The sequence below is a fragment of the Cryptotermes secundus genome, unplaced genomic scaffold (assembly GCF_002891405.2).
Source record: "Cryptotermes secundus unplaced genomic scaffold, Csec_1.0 scaffold561, whole genome shotgun sequence".
Taxonomy (NCBI): Eukaryota; Metazoa; Arthropoda; class Insecta; order Blattodea; family Kalotermitidae; genus Cryptotermes; species Cryptotermes secundus.
The window spans coordinates 737089-760365 of NW_019744119.1; the positions used below are offsets into that span (position 1 = coordinate 737089).

The window sequence follows — 23277 nt, forward strand, 5'->3', positions numbered from 1 at the left end:
GACGTGTTTTGCGACTTCGGCATTTCATTATAATAAATTAGTACCAGTAGTGGTTAAATTGACGCTAGGGATAAATCCAGCACACCATTACGCCTCGTCGCTACTGAGAATTCAGTAACTCCTGGTTAAAAGTTTAAACTCACGAAGTAAAATAAATACACGACCGGTGTCTTTCCCTGTTAATGTGACCCTTGAGACAGAGTCAGACCTTTACCAGTTGAGTTGTCTGTCTGTACACATCCACACCTCAGCTAACGCCGCCCAGGCTCGAGGTCGAGTTGACTTGGACGGTTATAATAGCGCAGTGCGTAGAACAGTTTCTATACAACGATCGCGAAGTGACCGTATATACCAGGGCCATTTCTGAACAACGGCTTGGAAGCACGTTCCCTCAGCAACAGACACGAACACAACAATGGCACAACAATAGAAGAGTTTTGTACTCTATGTGGTCCTTTCTAAGAAGTTAACAGCAAAGGACATGGTTAGAGCTTAGTTACACGTATTTCCGTAACGGGATTCTGTGATGACAGGACTTGAGCCCGGAGGCAGAGAAATAGCCACTGTTGAAGCCGTTATCAGGAAACGTCTAGTAACAAGCTGAGAACACTAGGCTATATGCTCTTGTGAAGCGTAAAGTGTAAATTAGTTATGGTGCTGTAATTATTTGTAGTTAAGAGTTGTGTATAAGTGGTCAATAAATCGATTCACCAATCTGAACCCCGTCTATAGTCACTCATACACGTGACAAAAGGAAATAAGCTTATTCACATTCACCACCCTGAGAATCTCACATCTTACTCACTGTCTGAAACGTTGGCAAGACAGGGTTAGCAAAGAATAACAGAAGAATACGTGAAATGAAAAGTGATGGCAGATACGAGAAACGCTTTATTTTCGGGAGGAGAGAGAGCGCAATTCTTTAGAAGGTTCTCAGGCTTCACACTACTCCCTTACAACAAAAACAAGAGGAAAGTAAAGACGTTAGTTAAACGTCTATGAATTAAGAGTCCTTCAATAATGCAAGAATTGTTTATTCACAATTTAACACTTAACACATGTTTCGGCCATAGACCACGGTCATAGAGCACGGACCACCCACAGAAAACATCAATTTTTCAGCAGCGGATATCCTGTATTGCTGTCAGGCTCTCCACCCATGCATTGCCTAATAATGAATATTCTATTGTTGCGTATTCGTTGCTGCGAGATATGTTTACCGGTCTGTTACCTAATAATGGGTTTCCTTCTATTGCTGGATGCGCGTTCATATGAAAGTGTTTGCCTGTTGGTTTCCTAGAAACGGCCTAATCTGTCACAATCTGTATAATGCGGCATGTAGACGCGTTACAAGGCATTGACCTCAAAGTAAGCAAATATATAATAGCCGCTGCTAGGTAACGGCTCCGCAAATAAGCATGTTTCTACGACACTTCTGACACAAAATTGTTAAGAAATGTAGTACGATATACGCCTCCAAGGGTCAATAGAATTCTGAAAAGAGCAATTATAGAAAAATTAGAATAAATAATAATAATAATAATAAAGTATTAAATTATGCGAAAGCCCATAGTTCTTAATGGAAATCTGTTCATTTAAGACTGGAAAAAGAACACAGACTTATTCACATCACTGTTGTCTTCTATGTGACGTTGTGTAGGTGGATATACGTGTATATTTACAAAACTTATGGAGGAAGCTCTTATCTTCATCTTCTGGAAAGAATACATTCTTCCTTGAAGATGATGGTAACATCCTCCTCCGATGAATTTTTGGTGACGATATACGAGAATAATGAGTAATATAAAAAGGGCGCATTATTGCCTAATACATATAACAATAAGTGTCATGTAGTTGTGCTCACGTTTATTAGTTCTAATAATCAGATCTGTAAAGTAATTGTAACTGCCCATGAGAACTGTATTCACTTCCGTCAGAATAATGCCTGTTGGAGGCGTCACAACTCAGAAGACAGTGGTCTTCAGGTTAAGATAATAACATATTTAGTCAGAGCAGTAGAAACCCCAAAAATGTGTTTCCATCAGGGGGAAGAAGAAATGTGGGGGGCCCAATATTAAGGCGACTAGATCAGTAGACCCTTCAAGAGGTGGGAACAAGTCAGAAACAAGACTGATCCAAAGAGAAGTTGATGAATTGACTTCATAAGTGTTAATCATATTTTTTTTTTTTTTTTTTTAAATTTTAATAGACTGGATAGGATATTAAAAGAAGCTGGGATCGTACGTTCAGAGTAGTTACTGATAAAAATCGCGAAATTATTTTGTCGGATAACGCGATATCTGAACCGAGATTTTGATCCAGATGCTTTGGAATGTGAAGCTGAAGATACAGGGTGTTTCTAAATTATTGTCGGGTTTTCTATGGACTATAATTTTCAAATCGGATAAGACTAAATGAAATTGATTAAGGATTTTAAAGTGGACTCAAAACATTTGATAACTTATGGAATCAATGCTGTAGAATAGTAAATAACTTCAGCATAAGCGCCTTTCCTGGCACGTAAGGTGTGCAGGCTTCCTGTATTTAATCAAATATCTTCCTGCGAAATGCTCGATCTTCCCGTTTATATTCTGTGCAGATCACTACCAGCCTCTTAAAATTCCTTTAATAAACGTCGGACAGCATTACCTGAAGTTGGATCTTTTTATATTGAGTTCTGTAGCGACGTTCTCTTTTGGTAACGGACTTTGTTTCGGAAAACCGAAATACGGACATTGTTTTCTCTTGAACGGTTACCAGTTTCGTTTACGACGCCATATTTTCTCACATACATCAATGCGAAGAGCACAGCATTGCCAAATAAAACTTTTTGAGTTACACTTTCATATTCCTTAAAGAGTTTTATTTATTTTTTTTTCGATTTGAAAATTATAGGCCACGGAAACTGCGACAATACTTCAGAATCACTCTGTACAATGACTGCCTTGGGAAGTCTGACCTCAACATATCATCATGCAGTCAGCAGCAGTCACAAAACTGTTCAAGGCTGTTCAACTGGTTTATGATAGCAGCTGAACTTATGCTCTGACACGGTTCTTTAATATAAAACCGCCTGTGGTCCCATTCGGCACCATTCTTGTACCTTCGCTCATCCCCCGGTTCCTTCGAGACGCCCGTGTTGCTTACATGCGTCAGGGTCTTCATGCAGCCATGTTTCAGGTGAACCATCCATTCCTCATTTCAACCTCATGTTTTTGATGTCAATCGCCTGTCTTTCATTTCAACATTTTTTTATTTTTATTTTCAATCACCTGTTCTTTATTTCAGTCACCTGTGTTTCATTTAAGTCCTCTGTGTTTCGTTTCACATATAGCCATTCACTTATAAGCCTGCCGATACTTTTTGGCCGGTGTCCTTCACTGTCAGCGCATGAGAGCGAGTCTATGCTACGAACTTGCTTCTTATGCAGAGGGAATATTCGTAGGCTGGCACTGGCAACTAGCAACCGGCACGTGGGAAAAGCATACAGTATCTACTAGTAAGAGCGATCCTATGATCTTACCGAGGCAACATAGTGTCACTGCGCATGCCCACAAATCTTAGGCTCGCCGACTTGCATCAGACCACTACGCATCAGAGATCCACCGGCCAAAATCGACCGTCCCACATATAAGCCATGATTAAGTCATTATAGACACACATGTTTAATGTCAGCCATATGTGTTCCTTTTCAAATATGTGTTTAATTTCAGTTATTTGTGTTCCATTTCAGCAGCGCATTTCATTCAAAGGGTCCGAAAATCTATCGTTGTGCATACAAGAGCCTCCATTGGTCCATATTCCGATAAAAATGAGCCATAATCAAATTTTTAGAAAGTATTTCTCCGAAGTGTGCTACGTACGTAGCATACTTCCCTTGAAGTTTTCTGGTCATAATTTGTCCTGAAGTTCTTTTAGAGAGCCTATTTGTTGTCCCCAAGAGGCAGGGATAGCATAGTCGGTATAGCGACTTGCTACGGGATGAACAACCAAGGGATCGGAGTTCCAGTCTCTGTAGGGTCTAGAATTTTTCCTTCTCCATGTCGTTCGCAGCAGCCCTGAACCCACCCAACCTCCTATCCAAAAGGGTACCGGGGGCTCTTTTCCCTGGGGTCAAGCGGCAGGGGCTTGAAGCTAATCTCTCACATTCAGCTAGTGCCGAGGTCAAGAGAATGTGGATCTATACATCCACTCCCCTCATACGCCTTCATGACGTTGTGCTGAAGTAGTTAAGAACAGGGGCAAATTTTTCTGTTGTTCCCTGTACGTTCTGTCCGTTTTAATTGTCCTAACACTACCAGTGAGTACAGGCAGTATCGACAGTTACAGAATTGCGAGACAGAGCAGATAGGCTGAGATTTGTGAGGGGTGCGCTGGTTAGCAATTGTTTTATTGCGCTGGGAACCAGAACATCTGCAGTTTCGTTTTCGGACGACCCACTATTGAAGAACCCCGCACGGAACAGGGGCATGTGTGTGCCAGAGGGATCTAAGTCATATATAATAATTTGTTTGAAGTGGCCTCGCTTGCAACCTGAAGAGTCCGTACCACGCGGAGCCACTCCGGGATCAGTAACCAAACTCAGGGGACGTGGAGAGATGTGACATGAGAACCCTTTCAACAAACAAAGATAGGCGTGGTGCATTCTAGGGCTAGAAGGAGTAGATCATACAGATGTATCTATGAGGCGTATGTAAGTAAGTAAGTAAGTAAGTAAGAAGTCATCTTGCAGATTCCTCATGTTGAGTTACACTAATAATGTCAAAGGTGACTTGACACCCTTTCAAACCTTTGCGAATTCTAACTTCACGGATTATGCTGTAAGATCAGTATTATAAATTTACAAATGAACCCGAAGATTCATAAACCCTTAATACAAAACGCCGCTATTGGATATGTTTCTGAGACAGTTTTATTACTTCCCGAACTCTCAAGGAATTTTCGTAAGAACAACGACCAACGAATGTCCGAAATCAGAACGGAAAGCAATTACCTTAAATACAGCTTGAAAATCATCAGAGCACTTGGTAAATGCATGAGGACTATAGAGCATTGTATTGAAATATTCGTATATATCTCTGAGATATAATGCATGAGTGCAGAGCCAATGAACACAAATATTTCATCTCGAGAGCTGTCAGTGAAGACGAGCAATTGTTAGCTACTCTGTGTATAGTAGCCAGTGAACACGAGCGACTGCAGGCCGCTCTGCCTACGAGGCCCAGAGCCGCCACTCTGGCGATAGTAGCCAGTGAACACGAGCTACTGTAGGCCACTCTGACGATAGGCTACTGTAGGCCACTCTGCCTACGAGGCCCAGAGCCGCCACTCTGACGATAAAAGCCAGTGAACACGAGCTACTGTAGGCCACTCTGCCTACGAGGCCCAGAGCCGCCACTCTGACGATAAAAGCCAGTGAACACGAGCTACTGTAGGCCACTGCCTACGAGGCCCAGAGCCGCCACTCTGTGTATAGTAGCCAGTGAACACGATCGACTGCAGGCCACTTTGCCTACGAGGCCTAGAGCCGCCACTCTGAAGCTGCTGAAAGACGATTCTTCTATCACATTAATAAAATATAAATATCACGTGGCCTGGTACGGACAGACATCGCGTGAATGCGACTGTGTGTCATGGTAGGGGTGGGAGCTGGCACGCATGCAGCCTCCCTGTCTTCCTTTCTTTCATTTACTCATCCCTTCTTTTCTTGTTTGTTTGTTTTTCCCTCTGTGTGATGTGCCTTTTTCGTATCTCGGAAGGGACACTGACTATCCCGACTCGTAATTGTGCCGTCAAGTGGCATGGGCACCGTTCGGTACGGAATATGTTAACCGAAGTTTCGGAGGGGTGTTGAGTTTTGAAGCCTTCGAAAATGGAAGCAGTATGCTTCTCCGAATCTTCGGTAAATTTGTGTCCGGCCGTAGCAGGTGACAATTCGGAAAACAGTATCTCTCATAATCACGGGCGTGACAACTTGCAAATCACATTAGGACCGAGGTTATTCGTGGTCTTACTCAGTTTCTCTAAAGAAATGTCGAGAGATTACCTATAAATTAGGTCACGACCAATTCCTCCACAATCTTCCACATTCATTCTTCACTAATAATCTTTCCAGCGACGTTACGTACACTGAGCTACAAACATCACCGTTAAATGGGACACAAATATATGTAAATATAAATTAAAGTAAGAACTTTATATAATGTGATATGGGAATTATTATTTCCTTCTGTGTTTCCTCTTTCTCATTTCCTTCCTTCGTTCCTTCCTTGTTCAGGTTTTCTCTTCTCTCCTCCTCTCCTTTACTTCTTTCCTCCATTTTCCCTCGTTCTATTATGCTCTTATTCGTTCTGTGGTATATATTTGACAGGAATCCTTGGAAGGGGTTCGGCTTGCCCTGCTCCCCGCTCTTACGCGGGACTACAGATAAGAATGCGGACATACATGTATGCCCGAAGTCAGATGCTTTTTATTTATTTGTGTATTTGTTGATTGCTAGTAGACTTAACCACTCTGTCAGCAAGTTAGTGTGTGGTGTTAAAAGTAAAGTTGTTCCTTAAGCACTACGCCATAAAGACGTATGGAGGAATGGATATGTAGCTCCACATTTCTTGACCTCGGCACTAGATGGAAGTAAGTGGTCAGCTTCACAACCCGGCTGCTTTACCCCCGGGGAAAGAACCCCCGATACCCATTTGATAGGAGGTTGGGTGGCTCCAGAGCAGGTCTGGACGACGTGGAGAAGAGAAAATTCTTGACCCTGCCGGGACTTGGACTCCGACACCTCGGTAGACCAGCCTGTAACCAGTCGCTATACCGGCTGAGTCATCCCCGCTCCCGGAGAGTGGAACACTAGGATAAAATTGAAAGCAAACGTAAGGAAGAGGTCGTGACCTAAACGAAGTTGCTAGACCGAAATCTGACGGGCGGTGTAAGGAAAGTCATAAGGGTCAGTGTCCCGCCCGAGATTCGAGGCCGGACATCTCCCGAACACAAGTCGACGCGTTACTGTTTCTTCTGCTCTATCCTGTGTGTTTGCGAAATTGCCGTATTTACGCATGTATAGGCCGCACATTTTTGCCAAAAATTCAAGAGGAAAACTGGGGTGCGGCTTATATTCGAAATATTCGAAATCACACTTCATTTAAAAAAAATTATATTCATAATTAGTAATACTCCTGAAATAATATTCAAAGAAAATTATTTTTTCTATAATTTCTGTCTGAAAATTGTGCTGCGGCCTATACATGCGTAAATACGGTATACCTTGCCCGTACAGTGAAGCTACTTTACTTCATTCATACTGCAGTGTCCGGTCGCCACAGAAGTATATGACCAGCTTTGAAAGGGAACTGTACACGAAAATATGCCGATCACTGTGGTCGCGCGGTCTTAGGCATGAACTGTCTTCCCTCGCTCGAACTCTGGGGTTCTGGGTTCGAATCCCGCTCGAGGTATAGATATCTGTGTGTGCGTTTCTTCTGTATTTGTGTTGTTCTGTGTGTAGATAGCGGCCTTGCGACGGGCTGATCCCCCGTCCAAGGAGTCCTACCGTCTGTGCAAAAAGATGACGAAACTAAAGAGGCCAGGCCCAACAAAGAGCTGCAGAGCCATTGATGAATGAATGAATGAATGAATGAATATGAAAAGACTTTAAACCTGTGGAACAGATACATAATTTTGAAACCGCCTATAAAATTATGGGGAACGTATGATTATGGAGTCGTCTATGGAAAGCTGTTAAAACTGTGGAAAACATAGAAGATATGGAGGTTTCTATGAAAGCTGTGGGAAGTATACGTAATTATGTAACTGTCTATGTAATTTGTGGAGAACATAGAGTCGCGTCATAGAGTGACTATAGACGGGTTTTGGATTGGTAATCGGGTTTATTGAACTCTTATACAATTCCTTACTACACTTCTCAGGTCACTATAGGACACACTAGGTCTTCTCAGTACGATACAGTCTTCACTAGCCGTTGCTTGGTAGCGGCTTCTAACGGTGGACCTTCCCCTTCCTCTGTGTTCCCGAACTATCCGCATCCTCAGCTATCAGCTTCTAAAAGCAACACCTCACAAGGACTGAACAGCAGCTGTCCTCTAACTAACTCACTAACTCACCAACCAACTCACTCCAGTGACTGGCTGACTCCTAGCTTGTCCTGCTTACATCTCGGCACGGACTGCACAGAAAACATCATTTCTCTGTTGCTGTTTACCGACCTCTGCCTAACAACATCCGTTGTATAGCTGATTATTTCGCTGTCGTTGCCTAGCAACGGGTCTACATACCACAATATAATTACGGAACCGTCTATGAAAAGATGTTAAAGCTGTGGAAAACATAATATAGCTTCTATGGAAGCTATGGGGCACATACATAATTATGTAGCTGTCTATGGAAAGCTGAGAAAAACATATATTGTTATGGAGCCGTTACAGCTGTGGGAAACGCCCCCAGTCATGGAGCCATATGTGAGAAGCTGTTAAGGCTAATGCCTCGGCACGTTTAGAAATAAGGTAGACGTAGCCATGTGTCGCTAAGTTGGGTAGGCTTCCTTGTTGTAGGCCAACCCTTACAACGTGGATTGGCAGCTAAGTTCACTCACTGGCTTTTGTTGAGGCGATGGTGAATACTCGGCAGTGTCTCAGCAGGGAGCTGCAATAACAAAGTGTCGACTGAGCAGACAGTGCATTTATGAAGCCCTATGAACTTATGGCTTGAAGGAGAACTTCCTACACTATTGACTAAAAGTCTGACTAAACGTAATGTTATTCCTCTGCTTAAACGGGAACTGCGACACAATGATGTATGCAGGAATGGAGGTATAAATCCGAAGATTCTTAACCTTGGCTGTAGGTGTGTGGTTGTCTTCGTGTTTCAGCTGTTGGTAGGAAATGCATAACGGGACTGTGAGGCCCAGAGCCAAGCTGCAGGCTATGGAGGATGGAAGAAGACCTTGCGCCTGCAAGGAATTGAACACTGGCCCTGCGGTAATCCAGCCCATAGCCATAATAAGCCTTTATTGAAAGATTGAATTTTACTGAAGATATCATTCATTGATGTGAATCTACTGGGTGATAATGTAGATGCCATAAAGGAAAACACACAAATTTTAATTGACGCACGTAAGGAGTTTGGTCTAGATTCTCTGTGTTTACTTCTAGACTCTAGAAGTAAACACAGAGAAAACTAAGTATAGGTGTAATCGTATTCGTATTCGTATTATGAGAGGGGGTGGGTTTCCCCATGCACTTAGACCAGTTATTGGTCCATTGTGCGTCCCCCTTTAATTTCTACCCTACCGGTAACGATGCGTGCCATCAGTCTCCGTAGAGTCAACGGCCCTCGGTACCTGGATGCTTCCCCCATCCATCAGAGGCATTGGAGACTACTTTGGCGGGAAAGGGCCTGTAATTTAGCTCAGAGGTCTCCTAGAGACAAGAGGTTCTTTTACGTGCCGTAAATCTACGACACGGGACACACGGCTTAAAGTCCTTCCCGGACGACTTGTTCCCTGAATTTTTCCGCCCTTAAAAATTCCACGACCTCCGCCGGGTTTGAACCCGCATACCTTGAGTCATGAGGTGAGAACTTTACCCCTAGACTACGGAGGCCGAAGTATACGTGTATGTTGCTGTCTCGTCACCAAAATGCATTGCAATATCAGGTCTTAAGGCAGTAAACAGATGTTTTGAAAATGTGGCACAGTTCAGATATTTGGGAACGACGATAACAGATCGAAACCTGATTCAGGAGGAAATTAAGAGGCGATTGAACTCGGGTAATGCTTGCTACCATTCAGTCCAGAACCTTTTGTCTTCTCGCCTGCTGTCCAAAAATATAACGATTAGAATATACAAAACTATAATTTTGCTTGTGGTTCTGTATGGGTATGAAACTTGGTCTCTGACATTAAGGAAGGAACATAGACTGAGGGTGTTTGAGAACAGGGTGTTGAGGAGAATATTTGGAACGAAGAGAGACGAAGTGACAGGAGGTTGGAGAAAACTGCATAATTAGGAGCTTCATAACTTGTACTCTTCTCCAAGTTTAATTAGAATGATCAAGTTAAGATGGACAGGCCATGTAGCACGAACGGGGAGAAGAGGAACGGATGTGAGATATTGGTGGGAAAGCCAGGAGGAAAGAGACCGCTAGGAAGTACAAGACGTAGGTGGGTGGATAATGTTAAAATGGATCTTGGAGAGATAGGATTGGATGGTATGGACTGGATTGTTCTGGCTCAGGATAGGGACCAGAGGAGGACTCTTGTGAACACGGTGATGAACCTTCTGGTTCCATAAAATGCTGGGAAATTTTTGAGTAGCTGCAGAATTGGCGGCCCATCAAGAAAGGTTCGGCTGTATGAGAGGTGAGTAAATGATTCATTTTTGAATGTAGGAAACTAGAACCCGTGCATGTATTAAAGGCATTACCGTAGTGGCGGGTGTTTCTATAAGGGAACCGGGCCGCGAATTTTGCACCTGCATCCACGAGCGGGGAAAGGAGCCAGCAGATGGATCGTTTAGAGTGTTTCAGCCGTTTAACAAGGGAATGAGTTATGGCGATTAGTCAGAGGCAGGGGAGCCCTACGGCACGTCATCTGCTTCAGATATCGGCAACAAATTTGTAGGATGGCTAAATGGGATGGGTAGGCCATGTAGAACTTAACGGAGCACAAGATATGTATTGTCATGTGTTTCAGTGAGACCATAGACGGGGTTTGGATTGGTAAATGGATTTATTGAACACTTAGAGAACATAATTACAAATAACTACGACAGCCTCACTGGGTTACACACTCCAATTATCACTGTGACTACAATACACATAAAGTCTTCTCAGTCTGCTATATCTTCACAAGTCGTTGCCTGGTGACGGATCTCAACAATATCCTCTGCTTCCGTGCTCACGTTCTTACCGGATGGCGACTGTCACAACTGTTGACTCTCAACTAACTGACTGACAGCTAAATTGATACTGGGGCTCGCCAGCACAGTGACTTTTGGTTCCGAGTCCCATGGGACTCATGGTCGTGTTTCACTGTCTGACGGCTCTGCGGTCATTCAGACCGTCCAACACTCAACTAACTAACTTTGTAACATTTCGGCACGGACCGCAAAGAAAACACCGTACATCTTTTGCTGTTTTGAATTGCTACCTTTCAAACATGCTTATTTCCGAAGCTGTTACTCAGTAACGGTTGTTGTTGCCCAGCCACAATATTATCTTGCCGTTTACACTTGCCTCCTAGGGACTTTCATTCCATCACGTTTTCCAACAAAATCTGTTGGTCTGCACATTTATTACTGCCCATTGCGTGCTACTTGTTTGGCCCATTTCATCCTTTACACAATCACCATAACAATATTACATTATAGGCACAGATTATGATGTTCCTCATTATGTAATGTCTTCCCGCCCTAACCATTCGCCACCTTTGTGCTCCATCTCTGTCGCACTGAACTTTCTTCACTTAAGATGGTGACGTCACGCTGGTTCTGGTACGGCCTAGCAGCGCACGCACTTCGCACCTGGGGGGCTTCCACGCCCCCTCCCCCTGCTCTTCCTTGCAGACCTAACAACTCGACTTGTTCAATCAGCACGGCAATTACAGGCACCATTTAGGGCAAAAAGGGCACAACTCGCGAACTGTCGAATTGATTCAAGGGCCTTATATTCTCATGGGAGCTTTTATGAGTAAGTACGAGTATTCTGCAGTTTCTGTCATTAACTCTGCTTAACTGTGATAAAGAAATCACTGATGTCCTCTATTCGTGTCCCTTACTACCAGATATTCTATCACTTGACTTCAGTAGCTGTTACAAGGGCACGCGGTAGCGTAGTTGGTTGAGGCACTGTGCTACAAGCCGGAAGGTCGCGGGATCGAATCGATTTTTTTAATTTACCTAATCTTTCCATCCGCACTATGATCCTGGGGTCGACTCAGCTTCTAACAGAAATGAGTACCAGAAATATTCTTGGAATATTCTTGGGGGTAAAGCGTGGCCGGCGCTTAGGGCTGACAACCTTACCGCCATCTATGAGCAGATTGTCTAGAATATGTGGGAGCCTCAACATCTCAATACCCTATGAGCCTCCACGGCCTGTTACAGGGATAGCTTTACATTTTTTTAACTCTTACAAGGTAAATTTTCCTTGTGCTTAGTTAGTTAGTTATTGGAGAGCGTGGGTTTCCCCATGCACTTAGACCAGCATTGGTCCATTGTGATTCCCTCTATGATATTCTACCAGTCTCTATACCCTACCGATATTGGTGCGTACCATCAGTCCCGCCGAGCCAGCGAGTTCGGCCTCCACTGGCTTGGTGGTGTATATAATGCTTCCCCCACCTATCAGAGGCTTTAGAGACTACTGTTGGGCGGGAAACGTCCTTGAATTTGGCTCAGTGACCTCCTTTGGAGATATGAGGTTCTTTTACGTGCCGTAAAGCTACGACACGGGACACACGGCTTAAAGTCCCTCCCGGAGGACAGGGGAGACATTGAAGTATCTACTTCCACCCCTCGGTTTTTAAAGAAGCAGATTCCAAATTGAAGAGTAGAAATTATGCAAAATATCAGTAACAAGTATTAGGCCTAAGGCAAGAGATGTAAAGCGATCCCTGTAGCAGTCCGTGGAGGCCCATAGGGTTGTGAGACGTCGAGGCTCTTACATTTTCTCTAGACAATCGGCTCACAGATAGCGGTTAGGTCGTCAGCCTTACGCCCTGGCCGGCCTTTACCCCCAGGAAGATTCCTAGTGCTCATTTCTGTTAGAGGCTTAGTCGATCCCAAGGCCATAGTGCTGCTGGAAGGATTAGGCATATTGCAAAAATCCAGTGACCTCTTCGGGAACGAAATCCACGACCTGCAGTCTTCTGTTATTATAGCAACGAGATATCGAACTTGAACATGTTGAATGAATGTAAGTAACGAGAGCTCAGTCTTCATTTCAGTTTATCGTGTCTAATCTGTGAGAACTGAACCTTGCGGAGAATGTGTGAAGTGTAGCATACTATACGAAGGAGACGGTTTACGATTGATTATTTTTGCTTGTTAGTTCTGAGAGATGGAGCTAAACGTCTGCCTCGATAACATGTAGGAATGGAGAGGAATACAGAAAGAAGCAGTGGAAGCCAATAGATCAGAATAATGAACAGCTTAAACGTAACTATGCAACCAAATATTCTAGCTGACCCCGCCTCCTGGTACCTTAGAAAGGTAGTCCCCCCACACCAGGAATGTATTCTGGTTTCTGTCATGCAGGTATGTACAGAATATCCCTTAAAGGTAAGATTTTTTCTTTACTAACTACAACCACGGCAAATGTACGGAGATTTGAAGCCATGTCTGGAAGTTTTCACGCGATAGGTGGTTTATACCGCACTGAGGACTGCCCTTATCGTGCAGAGGAGGTTTGCTCGCCTCAGTGATAAGGAGAGATATGCTGGCGGGAGAGTAAGCTCCTGATAGAGCCGCTCATGTCAAAAGTTAAGGGCCAAACGAAGTGTAGTCCCTGGTCCTCCAGGCTTGTGGTTGGACGTTGGGCTAACGACTCTACGTCAGAAAAATTTTGTGCTAACGAAACCATGGAGGAGTCCAAGGCCCGCACGGGGTAGCAACACCGTTAAAGAGAAAGCGAAGGGAGCCGTGTACAGAAGAGTAAGCTCCTAATTTTGATGTCTTATTTTGAGGGAAGAACGAACTCGTAGATGTATGGTGTGAGATTTGGGACTATCACGGCTGCGACTGTGCACATTATAGACTTCTGAAATATGACGCCGAGTAGCCTGGTAGTTAGTTACCAACGTTGATCTTCTACACTGAAGACGAAGGCGGTAATTTCATTAGGAATAGTAACTCTCTACTAGATCATACGGCCTTACAGCCAAGAAAGAAGTAGTCTTCGTAGTTGAGGATGTTTCGGAAAATTTGATGAGGAGATCTTTCGAGCATAAGAGAGACGGAATAAGAGAAGGACGAAGAGAACTGTGTAAAGTAAAGCTTCATAGTTCGCATTCCTTAACAACAGGAAGGGCGGGATGGGCGGGACATGCAGCACAGGCCTACATGTGGGAGAAAAGTAAGGCATCAAACTTTTAGTCAGAAATTCCAAAGGGAAAAGACTACTTGAGGGACATAGGCATAGTTGGGAGTATAATATTAAAATGGGCCTTAAGAGAATAGTGTGTGAGGGACGGGTCTCTAGCCAAGTGACTCAGGATAGGGACCAGTGGCAGTCTCTTGTGAGCACTCTCATTTCTTTACCACATGAATGGCTCTTAAATTTACTAGAGGGGTCATTTCTCCATGGCTTTAGTTAACCCTTTAAGGCACAAAGGTTACTTTGTGTGTCACTTCTTTTAGCATTCGAAACTGTGCGTTTGTTCAAAAATTTAATGTTTGGATTTCGTATGATTTGTAGAATTAACAAAAAAATATTTCTCTAAGCAACGCTGAACGGCTGTTCTTTTATTACAAATATTATTTTTCTGTGAGGTAGGAACTGAATTTTTAAATGTGATTTTCATTTGGTACCCAAATTCCACGTGGCACACCATGCTTTACATACAGCCTGCCCCCCCCCCGTCCAAATACTAACATCAAAATTTTCTTCCTGAAGAAGCCCTCCCGATGTTTAATAAAAATGTTGTTCCGATGCTTCGAAATAGATCACGAACTTGTAGAATGAAAAGGGTACGATACTTGTTAATCTGTGTGGGGCGACTGAGGCGTGTAAATACGAGTACATGTTCCACCCAGACGTTCTTGCGGCGTAGCGCTAATATGAGAAACACGCAAGCCATTCTGCTCGTGAACAAGTGACTGCGCATCGCCGGGCCGGGACAGCTGCCAAGTAGGTGGGTGGGGGGGCTGAAAAGCCGTGTGTTTTGGCGTGAAAGGGTTCGCTCCTGCGTTTGTCATTACCCTGCTACTGTGCTGATTGTAGGATGAATGATGATGTTTCTCATCTCTGTAGTAACGTTAGGGATAAACAGATGCTCCTGCCCTCTCACGGCCTTGGCAGGAACTTGCGCGGCACCGTTACACGAACATCGCTTGCTTTTAAATTGTATTCAACAGTTAGTTATTTGATCCGTTTAATTCTTTGTGTGCTACGAACGAGATTTATCGCACCGACAATTCCTTTCTGAATTATGTTTGTATTTAATTATGCAATTGCACAACAAGTTGTGTTCGAATATTATATCCGAAGACTAAATACGTAAAGGTAAACTTGCCCTGTGCTTAACTAATTAAGGAATATCCCATAAAGGCGCATGAGGGAGTGAAGGTGTAGATCCAGGTATTCTTGACATTGGCACTAGTTGGAGATGAGTGGTCAGCTTCACGCCCTTGCCGCTTTACCCCGGGGAAAGAGTCACCGGTACCCACTGGATAGGAGATTGGGTGGGCTCCAGAGACGGTCTGGAGACATGAAGAAGGGGAAACCCCTGCCTTTACCGAGTCTCGAACTCCGACACCTCGGCCGTCTACCTCATAGCCAGTCGCTATACCGTCTGCGCTATCCCGGCTCCTCAGCTAAAAAACATATCCACGACAGAATCTATGTGTGGGATTATGGGAATATGCAGAACACGATTCAAAGATTGAAAATTGTGTCTGGAATGAAGGTTCGATCGATCACAGTGGCTGCGCGGTCTAAGGTATGAACTGTCTTCACTCACTCGAACACTGGAGCCGCGGGTTCGAATCCACTCGAGACATGGATGCCTGTGGGCATTTATTCTGTGTCTGTGTTGTTCTGTGTGTAGGTAGCGACCTTGCGATATGCTGATCCCCCAAACAAGGAGTTATACTGACTCTGTATAGGATCACGAAACTGAGAAAGAGTCCAAGGCACAACAAAGGGCTGTAGAACCATTGATGAACGAAGGAATGAATGAAAGTTATAGAAGAAGCATCATAATTTAAATATTTAGGACACTTTACCCCATACAACAAAGGAACGTGGGCACGAAGCTATAGATTCAAAACAAAATAAATGAAAAATTTTGGATTTCTGAGATGTGACCATGTGAGTGCGTGCGCGCGCATTCGGAAGCAGGGCGCTGCGGAGGTAACATGTACATAAAGCAGGAATTAACAAGGGGCCGGAAAAATTTCGTAATAAGAGGCTTGGTAATTTCGCCCTTCACACTATAGGTATTTCACTGTGGTAATAAAATGGGGGCTGCTTGAGGGCGCACGGTGGGGGATGAGAAATGTATACAGCATTTCGGCCTGAAACCCTGAAACGACTACGCGGCTTGGGAAACCCGTACTGAGATCACAAAACAAGGTAAAGTTGTCCCTGTGCTTAATTAATTAAGTACCACATCACGAAGATGTATTGGGAGTGGATGTATAATTCCACCTTTCTTATCTTCGGTACTAAGTGGAGTGACAGGTGAGCTTCACACCCTAGCCGCTTTACTCCCGAGGAAAGAGCTCTCTGCACTCATTGGATAGGAGGCTGGTTTGGTATCAAGTCCGGTTTTGACGTTGTAGAGGAGAGAAAATTCCTTATTCCTGCCCGGAATCGAACCCCGATCGTCCATCCCCTACCGTATATCTATACAACCCGAACTCCTACACATAAATGAAGAGGTAATATTAAAATGGACCCTAATGAAACAGTTATTATCATCTGGCTCACGGTAGTGTCCAGGAACAAACCTTCGGGTTTCATAAAAGGCAGGTAATTTCTAGACCAATTGAGAGACTAGACAAGATGATATCTGGTGGAGTTCGTTTTCTTTCCATTTTCTTTGCGATACATGCTACGTTTTGGAAGCCAGGACAAACCAGTGTAGTAGAGCAGGAGTCACAAACACCAGTCATTCAGTCTCGCTGGAATACACTTGCAGGGTTGACACGGAGAGATCCTCGTTACCGCACTTCAGTCCTGGCAGTTCAGCTTGAATATGAACCAAAACACTTACGGGTAAATTGCTGCTGGCCCTCGTCAGCGCAGTCTCATCTCCGAGTCCCGGGGAACTCGTGGCCATATTCTACTCTCTCAGATTCGAGACTCTCCCAAGATGGAGGGCCACGTCCCCGTATTTATATCCCTCAGGAACAAGGTGGGCCGATTATACCCCCAGGCACTGGGTTCACTTTACTTCGCCTCCTATGAGTCGCTGGATTACGGTGGAGGTAATTAGACTTCTACGCTGGATTTACCCAGTCTCTCTCGTTGTGGCAGGTGGTCCTCCTTATATAGTCTCTGCACGGATATCACAGAGAACACCATGTCCATTATTGCGTGTTCTGTCTTTGCCTGGGAGACAACAAGTCCCCAGAGCTGTTTCCTAGCAACGGTTGTGGGATTTGTGGTGGACAAAGTGGCGCTGGGGCAGGAATTCTCTGAGTACTTCGGTTTCCCCTGCAAATTCTCATTCCACCGACTGCTCCACACGCATCATCTATCATCCGGGGCTCATACATTAAGCAAAAAAGTGGCCGAAGTACCAACCCACCAAAAATAATAATAATAAAAAAAATTACAGTGATGATGACTGATGATTTTACGAAGAAAAGAGTTACAATTGAAGAGTCGCATGCCGATTAGTTTCTAACACCGAGAGAAATGCGCAATTCTATCTGCAGATAGTGGAGTCTCAGGCAGCACCAACTTGATGAAGGCGATAGGACAACGTTACGTAAGCTTACAGTCTGTCAAGGGGCGACATACTTTCATACAGAGAAGTTGCGGGAAGACTTCCAGAAGGCTGTTAGCGAAGTACGGTTTTGGGTTATTGTCAGACAGGCAGAAGAACTAACAAACGTTTCAATGAACACAGATGTACTTGGAAGGCAGAAAAGTGAGAACACAATGAAAACGATAGTGATGGTGATGAACAAAATGGAAATTAAAAAGATGAAGATAAGGAGTTACAGATGGCGAAGCTTAAGTAGATAATAATGATGATGGTGATTAGGAGTATGATAATGCAGGTACAGAAAACGGAAAGGGTATTCGTGGCGAAGGCGATGATGGAAGAAGCAATGATAGAATATAAATAAAATAATTGTTAAAGAATTTCCAACTGACCGTCAGTTTCAAGGGGTTAGGTGTCCTGCTTCGTATTTAGGAAATCCAGGGTTCAAATCTTGGCCTGGAGATCTGCTATTATGAAGTTTAGTCTTGTTCTCCGGTCTCTCCAGGTAAGACCAAGGACACTACTTCAAAGAGGACTAAAACTGCTTCATTGGACATCCTCTCGAATCTATTATTCACCAGTCATCTTCCTAATCAACACCAAATTGTCTGAGATCTTTCAAGCATCGTTAAATGAACAAGAAACAAACGAGAGACTTCGAAGTGCTAGGTTTTTGGACTTTGTCCATCGTCCGGTGTTCTAGAAAACAGTGTTTTGGAAACTGGATCTTTTTCCGTCCTCAGCTGAGGTGGGTGGAGACACATACACTGTGGGGTCCCATAGAAAGAGCTAACTGGTCCAGTGACTGAGGTTAGCTCTCTCTAACGGACTCAACAGAGAAGGTGTCTCCCTCTATCTCACGTGAGGACAGAAACAGATCCAGTTTCCGAAACGTTGTTTTCTAGCTTCTAGAATGCCGGACGGTGAATACATTCCGAAAACCCAGTACTTCTGAGTGTTATACACCATCGTCAGAAGCCTTTAAGATCAAAATGAGGAACTTGTTGCCCCGGCCGCATCGTCTGTCGGGGTCTCGCCTCCCACGGTGCGTCAGCGTGCACTAACAAGGCGCCCTCACCTCACGACTCGGATATTAATGCTTAAATAATTGCGCCCGAGCCCGACCACCCAGACGCTGCTCATCTGTCTCACAGAAACGCGGGCTCGAACCCCGCTCCGGGCGTTTTGCAGCAGAAGGTTCTTTTCATCTCCACAAGGTTCCGTTGCACAGATTGTGTGATGCCGTGCTTTTAGAACCCGCCATCTGCACTGTCAGACGCAAACTGCAGCTTGCGCCTGCGCTGTCAGAACAGTTTAACGCAATTAACAGCTTAGGATTAGTAAAAATGTTCCCGTCACTAACAAGCTGTTCTATTGTTATTGTGATTATGTGGACTATGCTTCCCTGCAGTCTGGTAGAGGGGTAACGATTTTTCGGATGAACATAGTGCTTTCAGGAGTCGGGATAACTCATTCAGTATAGCGACCGGCCACAGGCTGGGCGGCCCTGGTTTGATTCCAGGCAGGGAAAGGTTTTCTTTTCAAATCTTCCAGACCGAATCTGAGGTTCAAACAACGAATACCGTGGGCTCTTTCCTTGGGGGTTAAGCAGTCGGAGAGTGAAGCTGATCGCTCACCTCCGTTTAATGCTGTAGTCAAGAACGGTGGAGCTATACCTACATTCCCCCACGTGTCATATTACTCAACTAATTAAGCACAGGGACAAGTTTGCCGTTATCTTCTACCTTACATATTACTTCCATATTCCGGGTAGAGGAGAGTGTCTTCTTACTAAATTTTCGGAGGAACATTGAAAGAAATATATTGCTTACCGACGTTTCGGAGAGGCATAATGCATCCATATTCGAGAAAGAGTGTAGCATGTTCTTCATCAACGTTTCAGTGGGAAATTCTACTGCCATCTGTCGGGTACAAGAGATTGCCATCTGTCGGATACAAGAGATTGCCATCTGTTGGGTACAAGAGATTGCCATCTGTTGGGTACAAGAGATTGCCATCTGTCGGGTACAAGAGATTGCCATCTGTTGGGTACAAGAGATTGCCATCTGTCGGGTGCAAGAAATTACCATCTGTCGGGTACAAGAGATTGCCATCTGTCGGGTACAAGAGATTGCCATCTGTTGGGTACAAGAGATTGCCATCTGTCGGGTACAAGAGATTGCCATCTGCCGGGTACAAGAGATTGTCATCTGCCGGGTACAAGAGATTGCCATCTGTCGGGTACAAGAGATTGCCATCTGTCGGGTACAAGAGATTGCCATCTGTCGGGTACAAGAGATTGCCATCTGTCGGGTACAAGAGATTGCCATCTGTCGGGTACAAGAGATTGCCATCTGTCGGGTACAAGAGATTGCCATCTGTCGGGTACAAGAGATTGCCATCTGTCGGGTACAAGAGATTGCCATCTGTCGGGTACAAGAGATTGCCATCTGTCGGGTACAAGAGATTGCCATCTGTCGGGTACAAGAGATTGCCATCTGTCGGGTACAAGAGATTGCCATCTGTCGGGTACAAGAGATTGCCATCTGTCGGGTACAAGAGATTGCCATCTGTCGGGTACAAGAGATTGCCATCTGTCGGGTACAAGAGATTGCCATCTGTCGGGTACAAGAGATTGCCATCTGTCGGGTACAAGAGATTGCCATCTGTCGGGTACAAGAGATTGCCATCTGTCGGGTACAAGAGATTGTGTTTCAGAGCAACATTTTGCCCTTCTTTCTTGGCAGAAGACAGAATGATATTTATTAATGTTTCGGAGGAATATACCGCCTCCGTCGTCAGGGTAGAAGAGAGTATAATTACCAGTGTGTCTCATCTTTAGGGCAGAAAGTGGCATGTTTCTTGCTAAGGTTTCGAAGAAGCATAAGGCCTCCATCTTCTGAACAGGACCTAATATGTTTCATACCAACCTTTCGAACGAATAACCTGCCTCCATTTTATGAGCGGAAGAGGATATGTTTCTAGTCAACGTTTTGGAGGAATATTGTGCCTCTGTCTTCATGGAAGAGGGCATTACCATTCGTTTCTTCGTTACCAAAGTTTCGGATAAAGATGCTTCTATTTTCAGGGTAGGAAGCAGTGGGTTCCTTAACAACTGTTTCAGACAAATATTTCCTCCATCTTCTGGGAATTTCATCTGACACGTTGCTACCTACCTACCAAACTACACGGTCTCACAACCTAGGAGACTACAATATCAATCTTCACCGCCGTGAGAACACCAAATCAACAAAGTGTTCTGTTGCTGAGCGGTATTTAATGCCCGGTCAAGTTACAAGCAGAACCGTTCAAGCGACTCTACTGTATCCAGTTCACGTGAAGCCCGAACTCGTTGTGTAGTTCCATGAAATTGTTTCGAAATCTTCGAAGTTTGTCATAGGTTAATTTAATCCACTGTGGTTCATTGTGGTCCATCTGAAATTTGGCTTAGTTAGACTATATGAGTCATAATATTAAAATGGATCTGAAAGACATGGAAAGGGGGAAGTTTTGTATTTAAATCACCTGGCCTAAAATAAGGACCGATGGTGGTCTGTTGTAAACACGGAAATGAACCTCTTTACTTAATCCTTGGCTCCCTAAGAAGCTTCGTTTTCTCTACGGCAGATGTCTCTTATTCTCTATTGCTTGCCCTCTTCCTTTATACCTTCACTTTCAGCTCTCGCAAATCACTCTCTGCATCATCCAGCTATCCCAACCTAGTCCTTGCCAATTTTCTTCCGCCTTCTGGCTTACTTTCAAAATGTTTGAGTCATTTTAATCATATGCCCCAAAACCACTCCAAATTTCTCATTTCTACAGATCAGGTGGTTTTGTATAATTCCCGTTGTTCTCGGTTAACGTAGTAAGTTGATGCTCTACGCTTACAAGCCGGAAGGTAGCGGGTTCGATTCCCGATGAGGTCATTGGATTTTTCAATTGCCTTAATTCTTCCACCCTTTCTGTGGCCCGAGGATCGACTCAGCCTCTGACAGAAATGAGTACCTGGAATCTTCCTGGAGGGTAAAGGACGGTCGGCGCATAAGGCTGACAATCTTCTGTGAGCCGATTGTTTAGAAAATGTCGGAGCCTCAACGTCTCACAACGCTGTGGTTCTCCAAGGCCTGTTACGGCGATACCTGTACCTCGGTTAGTGCTGATTCTCCAAACCTCTTATAAGAGGTAACTGATAATTATCAGTTACTCCCCACGTTTCTAACAGAAGTTTATCCTCTTCATCTGTGGACCACTTTTCACATCCATACATCGCAACTGGTTGTGTACAGGGTTTGTCTGGAAAGTAATGCAATTGTTTTCTCTCGCCGCTCCTCTTGGTCGCAGCGCGTTCGGACCGGTTGGGAAAGGGGGGGGGTCTTTTAGTTTCACAACGCTTCCAATCTCAGTCTGCTCTGAGCTCTGGGAGCGTCAGGATCGCTGTTTCCGTGAACCTCCTGTCAGTGCTTGCGTCACGAAGCGCAATGGAGAAAACTATCGAACAACGTTACGCGATCGAGTTCTGTGCTAAACTGAACAAAAGCCTCGCCGACACCCACCAAATGATTGAGGAAGCCTACGGGGACCCTGCTCTCCCCTATTCTCAAGTCTCCAGGAAGTTGAAGTTGTTTAAAAATGGCCGGGAAGAGGTGGAAGATGACCCCGCTCTGGACGGCCGTCAACCAGCAAAAAGTGACAAAAATGTGTCTCGTGTTCGTGATCTTTTAAGTACCGATCCTCGAATGAGTGTTTGGATGATAGCAGAGACTCTCAGTATTCCGAAAACCACTGTGCAGGACATCGTTACCGACAATTTGCACATGCGGGAAGTGTGTGACTAGTTGGTCCCAAATTATTGCCCTACGATCACCAGAACGAGTGACGATCACGAGTGAACTTTTGGAACACGTGCAGAGCAAACCTGATATTTTGGACCCGTTTTGGAACCATTGAAGCGGTCCAAACTGCCGTGACAAGTGCTCTAAACGAGGTCCCGGTTGACGCCTTCCAGGATGCGTACCGTGCATGGAAAAGTCGCTGACAAAAGTGTGTGGACGCCCAAGGGGAGTACTTTGAAGAATTTTAAACGTTTGTAACGATATCTTGAATAAATTATTTTTACAAACTTAATTGCATTACTTTCCGGACAAACCCTGTACCTTCTGCGATATAAAGCCGCTTGGTCCGGTGAAAATCAACCGAAGTTCCACAGGAACATAGCATCTCAATCTTCAGTGTCGAACAGCAAACTAAACAGAGCTGTGTTCGCTGTCTGCTTCATGCCTTGCTTACTCTTCGATACTGAAGATGGAGGCGATACGTTCCTCTGAAACATCGGTTGACTGTCATTGGGCTAACCGGCTCTATATCCCAGAAGACAGAACTCTTCATAGTCACCAATCTGAGAACTTCATAGCTTCAAATAAAGCTATCCCTATGACGGGCCGTGGAGGCCCACAGTGTGGTGAGCCTATCAGCGGCTGTTGTAATGTCGGCTGTTTTCTCAGCTGTTACTTGGCAATGGGTTTACAATTCACAATATTTAGAGAAATGAGAAACATGTTCAAGAAATTAATATTTTATTTTAAAATGTACCTCACATACTTTTG

The 23277-nt window shown here is 44.4% G+C and overlaps 1 protein-coding gene across 1 annotated transcript in view; it reads right to left on the reverse strand.

Moving 5' to 3' along the window:
- The window catches only part of LOC117283094 (homeobox protein vnd-like), a 93121-nt gene extending 81491 nt beyond the window's left edge, over nucleotides 1–11630 (reverse strand). The window contains exon 1 of the mRNA XM_033755470.1: nucleotides 11541–11630. Within this exon, the coding sequence (XP_033611361.1) occupies nucleotides 11541–11630 (90 nt within the window). The remainder of the gene's footprint in view (nucleotides 1–11540) is intronic.
- Between the last annotated feature and the right edge of the window lie 11647 nt (nucleotides 11631–23277).